Source organism: Poecilia formosa, unplaced genomic scaffold (assembly GCF_000485575.1).
Source record: "Poecilia formosa unplaced genomic scaffold, Poecilia_formosa-5.1.2 Scaffold104, whole genome shotgun sequence".
NCBI lineage: Eukaryota > Metazoa > Chordata > Actinopteri > Cyprinodontiformes > Poeciliidae > Poecilia > Poecilia formosa.
The window spans coordinates 843,187-856,153 of NW_006800043.1; the positions used below are offsets into that span (position 1 = coordinate 843,187).

Sequence of the window (12,967 nt, forward strand, 5' to 3'; positions counted from 1 at the left end):
CGGCCTACTTTTCTTCCTCTGGCCTTCCATTTGTCTAACTTTCCCTGGATGCCACTGGGGCACTGAGATTTCTGGGACAGTGACCAAGTGCTCCTGTCTGAGCTGGGGGACGTGGGTAATGTGGACAAAGTGGTTGACAGTTTGCCGCTTCCCCACGGTTGAGAGACAGAGCCATGAGGGCCAGAATAATGGACACCCCCACCACAGAGTCAGAGCAGCGCTTGATGTTTCGGCTCTTTATGTCAGGCCCGGCGTGAAAATATCCCCACTGACTACAGTTTGGGGATGTGAGCAATTCTCCTTGAAGCTTTGTGTTGTCTTGTGTTTTGGACGTACGTGATGTTTGGCCAAAGTAACTTGCTGATGAAACTGCGGGAAGTGGGTCCCTATTTCAGCCAACATTTTTTTTTCCCAGTATGTCCACTAAGAGACGGCATCCTTGTGCACGGATGCTCCAGTTGTCTCATTCTACCCCTCCCCTCTCATCATGTAGCTTGGTGGATTTGATTGATCTGAAGCAAAGGGGGAGAGGGACCTGACATTTCCCAATGATGTGTAAAAACATATTGTGTTTGCTAAAAAAAAAAAAAAAATAGAAAGCGAGAGACAGATGAGTCTGCGCGCACACGCAGACACACGCACACACACAGTTAACACAGAGACTACACAATATCTGTGGCTGGAAATTTTATTTTAATATGCATCAGTTTTTCCTCGTTTATCCATATTTTTGTTTACAAGTTGCAAAAAGTCCTAACTAGCCACCTGCCATGTTTGGTCACAGCTTTTGGAAATAATCAGTGTTTCATTTTGACTGGATTTGATGTCTTAAACTGGGATGTAGCAGGACCACTGTGAGTAAATCTCTGAGCTGGTTCTCTTCCAAAAAGATGTGCATCCTCTGAGCTCAGTCCCGATTCAACAGAGTGATTTGCTCTTCTGACTGGTATCGGTTCCAGAAATAAAAAAATAAAAAAACACCCATCTCTTTGTCACAGACAGTGTAAGGCATCTTAGCTAATGTGAAAAATCTCTTTCGCCACCTCCGCTGTTAGATCCTAAATGACTGTGTCACAATCAGAGCCATACACACGACAACATTCTGTTCAGACACAAGCTCCTATTTGGGCTTCAGAAAGGGAAAAGTGTGGAGATGACACATGCGTTGTCTCATGGGAAAAGGCTCACCATTTTTCCCAGTAACTGTAAAAAGGCTTCCCCCCCCCCACCACCCACCCTGAATGTGAAGCAGGGTCATGGTGTTACATCAGACAAGTTGTCAGCTTTTTGTTTATTCAATGAATCCCCCAATCCCCAATGTGCCACAAATGCGCTCACACAAACGCTTCTCTTATGACAACCGCCACGTACAGATCTCTACTACAGCACAGAAAGAGATGAGGTTGGGCGCATGAAAGGGTGGCCAGCCTTCTGCTTTTGGAGGTGTAGTTTGCTCTAAAAGCAGCAAATGACTTGCAGTAAAATACATTTTTTTTTATAAGAGTTTGCCTTTGTTCAATTATAGAGACATAATCTGCAGCTTTCTAGCAGTGATGAGCCAAAAATAATCTGGTTCCAGAGTCACAAAGATTTGCTTTTCTCAAAGCTTTGTCCTTAAAAAGGTGTCCGAAAGATATAAAGCTACGTTCAAAGTTATTCATACCCCTGGCAGATTGAGGTTTGAAGGAGTTGCTTAATTTTACCTACATGTTTTTTTTTTTTTTTCTGATTGGAAGTGATATGAACATTTTGAGTGGCCCAGTTAGAGATTCAAGCCGATTCTGATAGAGCACCTGTGGAGGGAGCTAAAGATTAGGGTACTGGCAAGGAGGCCTTTCAATTTGCTTGCCAAAATACTAGTTGAAACAAGTGAAAAATTGGTCAGCAATTGCAAGAAGGGCTGCATTTTTCCACTGATTATTGAGAAGGGTAGAAAAGATTTTCTACAATAGTCCAATAGCAGTTTTGAACTGGTACCTCTTTTATGTTGTTTTATCTTTTCAAAAATGTTCCTAAAAGAATCAAAGCTCTCAGATGACTGCAAGTAATTTTATCTGCCAGGGATAAGTGTAATAATTTAGCCATAAAATATAAAGTACTATAAAGTTAAACTTCAGGAATAAAATTGGAAATAAATTTGATTAAATGAAGGTTATAATTATTATTTAAAACTACAGAAAATTTCTCTTCTAATTTGTAATTGTACTTTGTGTTGGTGTATCATGCTAAGGCACTTGACTTCCTAAGGACATGACTTCTGAGTTTTGAAACAGCTTTAAAAGAAAATAACATTGTGGCACTGCAACCGTAAAAACAGAGGACTCATTTTTGTTTCAGTGGTATTCATTGTTATTCTTTAGTTACTTTTTGACTTAAATGGCTAAAGACATACAGTACAGTATATGTCTACGCTAAAATCAATTACAGCACTCCAGCTTTCAGACAGCTGTGCAGCCATGCGTAATACATACCAAAAGGGAGAAAATGTCATCAGGATAAATAATGACTCTATTTCTTGAAATATATATATATATATATATATATATATATATATATATATATATGTGTGTGTGTGTGTATGTGTGGCTATATGTGTGGCTAATTTTCAAAATATTTAATTGCATAAATAAGCATTCCTCAGGGCTTTCGAAAGCTGTGCCGCTGTGTACTAAAAAGGCAAACTTACCTTTTCCTGGCATTAAGAATAGTATTTGAGCAAGACTATTTACTTTGGGAGAAGGTGCTATAAATGAACACAGAGGAAGTGGAGCACAAAGAGTAGTTCAGACTGGTTAAGAGGAAACTGAGACCTGCGTGTGAGAAGGAAATTTTTTATGTTTTTTCTACACCACAAGAATTAAGAAATAACTAATTGGCGCAATAGTACAGATGTCTTCGTCATGCCGTTGGCATCACAGAACCTGCAGACAAAGCATGGTTTCTGTTTACTTGTTAGACAGTTTTTATGCCCTGTAGCTTAGTTAGCTTTTTCTTACTCTTTTAGTTAATATGGCTGTGACTCATTTTTCATCATTCCCCACAGCGTCACTTTATATCAAGCTGTTTTGTTCCATATAGGAGACCTTAAAAAAATATATAAAAAAAATAGGGTGGGGGGTAGGGACAGAACTCCCAGAGAGGGACAAGCCTTAAGATGGAGGTCTTCCTCCCAGGACGTGACAGGCTGTTGGCTGGAGGATGCTCAGGAAGGCCTTGGCAGACCAACAAAGACAGCCCTTCAGCTGCAGGGTGTAGTTTTTCAGGCCCCAGCATCCCCTTTGGCAGCAGCACAGAGAGCGCTGGCGTGCACAGGCCCCCAGCCCGAGAGACAGGGAAGTAAGGCCCGTTCTTTTATTTACTCAGGCTGCTGCTAAGGCCTGGGCATTTCTTGTCTGGGTGAAGAAAGAAAAGAAAACAAGTCTCTCTCTTTCTTTCCTCTTCTTTGTCTCCAGAGGAAGATTGTTCTTTCATCTGCAGTTGTTCACACACTTGTTTCGGCCACTGCCTTTTCTTTCTGTGGACGCTTGCGCATGACATGTGTGCACATATAAGTTGTGCACACTTTATGTGTGCACATATAAAGTGGATTTTGTGGAATAGTAGACGGTGTGCTACTAATAAAGTTGTTGCGTCTGTCTGTAGGCGAGGAAAAAGGCAACATGTTGCCGTTCTAGTAAACCGTTCTCCGGTTTTCTTTTGAAAACAAGATGGTGACATATTCTTTAAGACGTTCATCATTTATTGGTAGAAATTAATTTGTATAATTTTCACTTCATTTTTATTTATTTTATTGTTTAGTAACAAAAAAAAAGGTTAAAACCACATATTTGGCACACTACAGGGTGCTTTGTGCTGTCTTCTCATGATCTTTCGGTTGTTATCCACAGGGTTTTGCTTGTTATTCCTGCAAGAGGCTTTTAGGTCTGTCTTGCATACTCTGATTGTTTGATGTCTTGCCAAAAAAATTTTTAATCATGTTTAGGTCAAAGGAATGTGGGGGATATGGTGAAACCATCAGCTTGTGCCTCCTGAGACTGCCCATTGTGAATATGAAGTTGCTTCTTGGAACATTTTGCTTTTGTAAAATCCATCTTTTGTTTCATTCAAAAGTCTCTTAGGTTGTAAAAAGATTAATATTTACACACAAGTCAATGTATGAGCTTTTTTCTTTAAAGGGAACCTATTGTTCAAAATGAACTTCTTTGCACATTTTTGTAGTTTCATTTTAGTCTATGCTGCTTCTATAAACAGTCTAAGCACTAAAAAAAAAAAAAAAACAGGATCCAGCTTTTTCTTGCAATAAGCTAATGTTTTTGGTGTCAGGAAACTTATCCATTACATAAAGAAAACAGATGTTGACAGCACAATTAGCAGGCCTTTCTTCTCACCTTGTAAGCACTCCACTTCATTATTAGTAGACTAGCATGTTTCAACTGATTTTACCGCTGTACACTATGTACAATGGCTGCTGGAAAAGACAAGTGTTTTGTTGTTGATTTACCATTCAGAAACAGCTTACTGCATTATTAATGCTTGAGCAGGAGGTTCTACTTCTGTGCTCAGAGTGAAAGATCGACGGTTGTACAATTGCACATCTGTTTGCAGCCATTTTCCTGTGCATAAAATGCAAAAATAAATATTGAGTTGCCCCTAAGTTGCATGTAAGTAGCCCCTAACCCCCAAATATTTTTTTAGTCGTTGATTTCAAATGGTTCAAATTAAAATCACTCATAACTGACAAATGTAAGACATACATACTTCGTAGTGATTTATTGAAAATGGTCAGATCTGTTTTTAGATGGCCTGTTGTCTTGTGATTGTTTTAGGGGTGAAAAAACATATAAGTTTTCTTTTTTTTTACTCTAGTTTTTTTTTTTGTATTATAATTTGTTTGAAATTCAACTCAGACTTAAGGTTTTTATCATTTGCAAATTTCAGTATCTGAAGTGTACATACAGTAAACAAAATTAGTTAATATTCATATTTATGTCTCATCCACAAATCAAGCCCCAGGTTTAATGTTTTGTTACAAACAACTGTATATATAAGTATATTACTTGTTAATTCAATTAAAAGAAGTATAACAGTATGAAATATGACCACAGCTAAGACACAAAAAGCTGAATTTGTTAAATTCGAATTAAATTAAGACTTTGCTAGCCTTTATTGGAAACACCAGACCAGCACTGGACAACATATCATTGCACAGCTTGCGTCAGAGAAACACCTGCGATTTATAGAAAGAAAATATTGGGACTTTTGGTTCTTAGCACTGGCAAGCTCAACTTTGTAGTGTGATGAAAGAAAGTAGTTGCAAATTTGATACATCGTAAGATTTTAATAGCAGTATTGTTCACTCATTTCACTAGTTTGGGGTTATTTGTGCCATATATTTCCAAGTCCGCCATAATCAGTTTATGTATCTAAACATCATATTTTTATTAATTTAACTCAGGAACCGTTGCAGTTCCCCTCAGGCCTTACACAGACATTATTTTATTTATGTGTGTTATTAGAGTAAGTCACTAAATAAATAATGTACATCATGTAAACAAACATCAAAATGGAAGAAGGTTGTCCTGACAGCTTTGAAATGTCTCTAGGCAAATTCATCCTCATTTAAGGCAGTAGAATTTCATTTAGCCTTGTACACAGCCCCATTTATTTGTTTGTTTTATACTATTGTCTCCAAGCCAATATGTTTGACTGTAAGGCATTGACTGAGGTCATTTTTTTGCACTGTCTTCTTCTTCTGTACCCTGAGAGGCGCTACGAGATAGGGCAGATCCGCCCCCTCTGTGGAGGAGGGCATTGCACTGAGTCACTCATCCTCCCTCAAACCACAGAGAAAGAAAACATTGAGACATGGATGGGAGATAAAGCGAGTAAATAAGGCAAGGTTCGCTCCTTGAGTGAGATGTGTGTGCAGAGTGGGCGCCCTGCCAGGGGTGGGAGGTTTCCGGGAGGGCCACGGTGTGGAGGTGGGCTCTCAATGTGCCGCTTTCAGCAGTTTGGAGGGGCAAGGGAATGGCCTCCGACCCCATCTGTTTCCTGAAGATAGGCCCTGATGGGGGTAAGTGCTCAGAGAGGGCATGATATCCTGACAAAGGGCAGATCTCACAGCAAAAAAAAAAAACAACAGACATGGAGAGCGAGAGAGAAAAAAGAGGGAGAGAGACTTGGATTTCTCAGTTGAAGGAAAGTAAAGTGGTTGGATCCTGGAAAGAGCTTATGCTTTTCCCTCATAAATCTTAGCAGTTTCCTCTTGTTTTTCCCATTCCAAGTTATGGCCTTTTGACACAGATTTTTTATTTTTTTATTTTCTGAAGGGGCTGAGATTACGTCGTTATTTAGGTAAGGAAGTTCACAGCATTTAGACTTCAGCAGCGGGAAGAAGTGGTCTGTAACCCTTTGAACCTTTGGAAAGTCGGATTCTCTGTTTTCCATTCATATCAGCATAGGATGAGCCATTGGATTGGAATGTTGGCAAGGAAGCAATTTATGTAGGGAGGCTTTAAAGTACTCGTAAAAAAAAAGAATAGGAGCCGTTTTTTTTATATATTTGGTTGATTTTTGCACCTGTTCGGCCTTGAGTGGGGTATTTAGCTTCTCCATTTCCTCTTCCCTGTCTATATATATATATATATATTTGGTTGATTTTTGCACCTGTTCGGCCTTGAGTGGGGTATTTAGCTTCTCCATTTCCTCTTCCCTGTCCTCTCTGAATTTAACTCCCTGCTACAGCTGATGATTCTCTCAAATTTGCACATGCCATACAAACAAAAATGGTACTAAGGCTTTTTGATTTCGGATTAATTGTGGTTTGAAATGATTTTTCTTTTATGAAGAAATTAAATTTTGCATTGAGTTTTTTTTTTTTTTCATAACTGGCAGATTTTCATTCTTTATTGAAAGGGGGATTTAGCAGTTTTTTTCCCCCTTCCTATTGACGTAGGCCTTTTTTATGGGCTTTTGTTTTTCTAAAGAAATATTCAAGTGAGTGTTCAGGAATAATAGAAATGTTCTAATTTACCTCATGCAGGGCCTACATCCTAAAGTACACCGATTGTCTTGTGTTGGCTTTAAATGTCAGAAAGATTGTGTTTTGAATCACAGTGGGCTAAGCCATTACATGGCCACATACAAGGTTAATTGTAGTAAAAGTATTTCCACTTATTCTCTTCTCTAATTATATTTTTAAATTGCATATTTAAATTTTACTTTTCAGATAACACCTAAGGAGAGGCATTGTTTCAGCCGAAGCCGCTGAAGAACAGAAAAAAAAAAAATATCAAGTGTACTATAAAGAAATCTAAATTCATACACCAGTCTCACAACTATGACAATTAACACCGTAGTGCTCTACCTTTTCTATTCAAATAACTGAACTAAATCTAAGAAAACACTTTGCTAATGCACTTTTTCTGTTTGTTTGTTTTTTTCCATCTACTTTGTTTTTTACTTCATTCTATCTTCTTCTTCAGATGGTGCAGATCTTGAGGATGACCCGTCTTGTTCTTGGCCAGCGTCATCTCCCTCTAGTAAAGACCAGACTTCTCCAGGACACTGTGAGGACTACGAGTTTGGAGAAGAGGAAGGAGGCCCTGGTCTGCCGTACCCATGCCAGTTCTGCGACAAGTCTTTCAGCCGCTTAAGCTTCCTCAAGCGCCACGAACAGAGTCACGGCGATAAGCTCCCTTTCAGTTGCACGTTTTGCAGCCGCCTGTTTAAACATAAGCGAAGCAGAGATCGACACGTGAAGCTACACACTGGTGATAAGAAGTACCATTGTGGAGAGTGTGACTCCGCCTTCTCCCGCAGCGATCACCTCAAAATCCACATGAAAACCCACGCCTCCAACAAACCCCACAAGTGCCCTGTGTGCCGTCGAGGCTTCCTCTCCTCCAGCTCCCTCCACGGCCACATGCAAGTACATGAAAGGGGCAAAGACAGTGGCAGCACAGGCTTTAATAGAGCTGACGAATGGAAGCTAAAGGAAACTCGGAAGTGCAGTCGGTGTGAGGAAGGTTTTGATGTCCCAGAAGAGCTACAGCGGCACATCGCCGAGTGTCACCCTGAATGTTCTCCGTCTGAGGACGGAGGCCTTGGGGCCACCCTGCAGTGCATCTACTGCCACGAGCCCTTCAGTGATGAGGGCACCCTGCTGACCCACATTGACCAGGCCCACAGCCGGGACAGGAAGGGCCACACCTGTACCATCTGCTCTGAGCACTTTTTGTCTGTAGAGGACCTCTATTCTCATATGGACATTCACCAGCTCCCAGAATCCAGTAATCATAGCAACAGCCCTTCCTTGCTCACTGTGGGCTACACTTCTGTCTCGAGCACCACTCCTGATTCCAATCTTTCTGTTGACAGCTCTACGATGGTGGAGGCAGCAGCGCCTGTGGCCAAGACAAGAGGAAGGAGAAAGAGAGCTTCTCAGAACACATCTGAGTTGGGAGGGAGATCCTCAAAGCAGCCTAAAATCTCCTACAGTTGCATTTACTGCAACAAGCAAGTATTCTCGAGCTTGGCTGTACTTCAGATTCACCTACGAACCATGCATCTGGACAAGCCAGAGCAAGCTCATACTTGCCAATTTTGCTTGGAGGTTCTGCCCTCGCTGTTAAACCTAAACGAACATCTTAAACAGGTCCACAATGCAGAAGACCATGCTGCCCTGTTAGCCAGCCTGCCCGATGCCCTCCTTCAGTGTAACTTTTGCCCTGAGGTGTTAAGTGACTTAAATGCCCTCCAGGAGCACATCCGTTGCTCTCATGGTTTCCCCAGTCCTGTTGCCAAGGAGAGTAATGCCTTCTTTTGCCCTCAATGCTTCATGGGGTTTTTGACTGAGGCTACATTAGAGGAGCATGTTCGTCAGACACACTGTGATGGAGGAAGCCTGCGATTTGACTCGCCCTTGGCTGTAACTCCCAAGGAGCCTATAGTAGAGGTTTACTCCTGTTCATATTGCACCAACTCACCCATATTTAACAGTGTTTTGAAACTCAACAAGCACATTAAGGAGAATCACAAGAACATTCCCCTGGCTCTGAACTACATCAACAATGGAAAGAAATCTTTGCGCACTCTCAGCCCCTCTTCACCAATATCTGTGGAACAAACTGCCATGCTAAAACAAGGCAGCTCTGCCTCACGCACAGCCAGTGAGTTCATATGTAACCAATGTGGTGCCAAGTACACAAGTTTAGACCTTTTCCAGACTCACCTCAAAACTCATTTGGATGGTCTACAGCCTCAGCTCACTTGTCCCCAGTGTAACAAAGAGTTCCCCAACCAAGAATCCTTACTGAAGCATGTGACAATTCACTTCACGATTACCTCCACGTATTACATTTGTGAAAGCTGTGACAAGCAGTTCACTTCAGTGGATGACCTGCAGAAGCACCTCCTTGACATGCATACTTTTGTGTTTTTTCGCTGCACTCTGTGCCAGGAAGTCTTTGACTCAAAGGTGTCTACTCAACTTCACCTGGCTGTAAAGCACAGCAATGAGAAGAAGGTGTATCGTTGCACCTCCTGCAACTGGGACTTCCGACACGAGACCGACCTACAGTTGCACGTTAAACACAGCCATCTGGAGAATCAAGGCCGTGCTCACCGATGTATTTTTTGCGGAGAGTCCTTTGGCACGGAGGTGGAGCTCCAGTGCCACATTACCACCCACAGCAAGAAGTACAACTGTCGTTTCTGCAGTAAAGCCTTCCATGCCATTGTCCTTCTAGAGAAGCATTTAAGGGAGAAACACTGTGTGTTTGAGGGAAAGACCCCAAATTGTGGCACGAATGGCTCTGCCGTAAGTGGTGGGGATGGTCAGCCTAAAGAAGACGTTGAAATCCAAGGTCTCTTAACTAACAGCCACGGTCCAGGAGCAGGTGGAGGATCTGTGGTGGAGTCACAGAACAGCCATGATGGAAGTGAAGAAGAGGTGGACACAGCAGAACCCATGTATGGGTGTGAAATATGCGGAGCATCTTACACCATGGAGTCCCTCCTCACTAACCACCAATTAAGAGATCACAATATCCGTCCTGGTGAGAGTGCAATGATCAAAAGAAAAGCCGAAATGATCAAGGGCAATCACAAGTGCAATGTCTGTTCACGTACCTTCTTCTCTGAGGCTGGGCTAAGGGAACATATGCAGACTCACCTTGGGCCTGTAAAGCACTACATGTGTCCAATTTGTGGGGAGCGATTCCCTTCCTTGCTCACCCTTACAGAGCACAAGGTAACCCATAGCAAGAGTCTGGACACAGGCAGCTGCCGGATTTGCAAGATGCCGCTGCAGAGCGAGGAAGACTTTCTCGAGCACTGCCAGATGCACCCTGACCTAAGGAACTCTCTGACAGGTTTCCGCTGTGTGGTTTGCATGCAGACAGTGACCTCAACGTTGGAGCTCAAGATCCATGGTACCTTTCACATGCAGAAGACAGGTACTATGTCCTCCAACCAGCCTATGAGTCGCAACAATGTCATCTCTCAAAGCCAACAACAGCCACACCACACTCAAAAGCTTTTTAAGTGTGCCTCTTGCCTGAAAGATTTCCGGTCCAAACTAGACTTAGTGAAGCTGGACATCAATGGGCTGCCTTACGGACTTTGTGCATCTTGTGTGACAGCCGCTGGCTCCAAAAGCTCCAGTCCAACAGTCAACGGAGGAAGGCAACAGCAGCAGCAGGGCGGGGCCATGACTCCTGCAACAACTGCTGCGTGGGTTCAAGGAGAGAGCTTGAGTCCTGGAGACGGAAAAGGCAAGGGTGTTTCTTCATCATCCTCTTCCTCTTCTACATCTTCGTTGTCTGCCATCAAGACACGCTGCTCCAGCTGCAATGTGAAGTTTGAGACTGAGACCGAGTTGCAAAACCACGTCCAGACGGTGCATCGAGAACAAGCAGGGGATAGCAGCAGTGGGCAGCTGAAGACCCCCCAAGTGTCACCAATGCCAAGAGCCAGCCCCTCTCAAACTGAGGAGGTACTGCTGGTCATTTTTGTATTCAATTAGATTAACACTTCTAAGGTTAAGCAACTGGCTAAGAATTTTTTTTTCTTTTGTGTGTCACTTCATCAAATTGCTGAAACAGCTGCAATCATCTGTTGTTTAAACCTGTCCTTGATTCTTGTTTTTATATTCATAGAAGAAGACATACCAGTGCATCAAATGTCAGATGGTGTTCTACAGCGAATGGGACATCCAAGTTCATGTGGCCAACCACATGCTGGGTAGGAAAGAATGCTTTTTTTATTAAATGGATAATCTGTTCTATTTCTGCTTCAGCAGCACTTGTGTAATTTATCAGTTTGTCTATAATGTGACATATGATCAATCAATGTGGCCTTCAGGTATAAAATGTAACTGTTTTGCGAAATGATTTTTTTTTTTTTTCTTGTGACTGTCATTTATGAAGTATGCAAATCAGTAAGGGAAATTTTCCCAATTAATTTATAACAATAACAGAAAGATTTTTTTGGCCACTTTATAAAGGATGAATCATATGTTAAACATTATGATTAAATACTGAAATATTTGACCCTGTCTCATTCAGGCTTACAAGTGCCCGGATCACATCACCAAATAGGTGGAATTATTTTAATATTTTGACCATCAAATGCATCCCAAGTGTTGTGCTTTCATTATTTTTTCGAGTTTCATCTTCCCTGCATGTGACTGGTTTTTGCATGCTTGTGAAGGAGAAAACCTCAATTCAAAATTACTCTATTATGCTGAGTATTCTATTTTCAGTACCAAACAAACCCTTATAGAACTGTAAAAAAAATACTTGCAAAGCTTTTGACATTTTTCAATAATTGTTCACACACCCATGCTCTTTTTTTTTTTCCTTTGTTGTTTTTGTTTGGCGTATCCATTTGATGCACCTTTTTACATCAGCACTCCTCTTCAATCTGTTTGATGTCGGTACAATATTTCGTACCGTATTTTTGTACAAAGTGCATTTAAATGCGTTAAATCAACTGGAAATGGAACACTATGTTGTATATTACAAAATATATTGCAAATTCATGCCTACTCTTTACAAGATTTCTAAACTGTGAGTGCCAGTGTAAAACCAGTCTCCACGTTTTCAAAATGTCTTCACTTTTGGTTGCCATTTGTATGCAGGCAGAATAATTTGTAGAGAGGAGACAATTGGAAAACAGGTTTTCTTGCCTGCAGTAAGTAGGCGTCTGAATTCCGGTCTCACGTTCCTTTATTCATTCATTTATTCAGCTCGTTTGGCGGCTCTTTCATTACACTGCATTATCTGTTGTCTTCAGTGGGGGAGAGACTCATTGATCTGGAACCAAACCGCCTCTCTGTTTGGGACACGCTTCTAGGCGCAGGTGAATTTAAACACGGTGGGCAATTCTATCAGGACTGGTAGGCAATTCTATCAGGGGCCCACTGTTTGTGCATAAACAATCAGAGGCATGTGATTTGTGATTTTGATTCTGCGGCGTATTTGCAAAAGAGAGAGACGAGCTGAGGGTGTGTAGGTGTGTGTTTTGTATTCATCTTTGCGATCTGCTCACCCACTAGTCTACTGGGGGTGCCTAATACAGTACCATGCCAGCATTAGTCCTTTCTCTCGCAAAGGCAGTCACGGAGCACACTGGGAGGGTAGAAAACAAACCCCCCTACTGGTTATTTTATGTCTTTCAGCCGCACAAGCACACAGTTCCCTCATAATAGCGGAATTCAGAGAGCTTAAGATAACAGGAGGATAGGTGATTGGGTTATTGTCTGATGTCTTACTTCTATGATATGCAATTGCTTAGTATTCAACATGATAACAGGTTTCATCTGACTTCTCAAAAGGTTTCTTTTAGACATATTCATTTTGTGATTTGCAAAATATGGAAAAAACAAAGTTATTGAAATATGAAACAAACGTGAAGGTGAACAGAGTAAAGCCAATGTGGTTAAATGTTATGGCGTTTTAATAAT

General features: G+C 41.5%; 1 protein-coding gene across 9 annotated transcripts in view; it reads left to right on the forward strand.

Moving 5' to 3' along the window:
* znf521 (zinc finger protein 521) overlaps positions 1-12,967 on the forward strand; it is a 114,594-nt gene that overhangs the window by 40,851 nt on the left and 60,776 nt on the right. For 6 of the 9 annotated variants that reach the window (XM_016674965.1, XM_016674958.1, XM_016674960.1 and 3 more), the window contains 3 exons: positions 7,485-10,996; positions 11,160-11,244; positions 11,568-11,600. In XM_016674965.1, the coding sequence (XP_016530451.1) occupies positions 7,841-10,996; positions 11,160-11,244; positions 11,568-11,600 (3,274 nt within the window). In that variant the 5' untranslated portion in view covers positions 7,485-7,840. The remainder of the gene's footprint in view (positions 1-7,484; positions 10,997-11,159; positions 11,245-11,567; positions 11,601-12,967) is intronic. The other 3 variants (XM_007559374.2, XM_016674963.1, XM_016674959.1) reach the window with 2 other exon arrangements.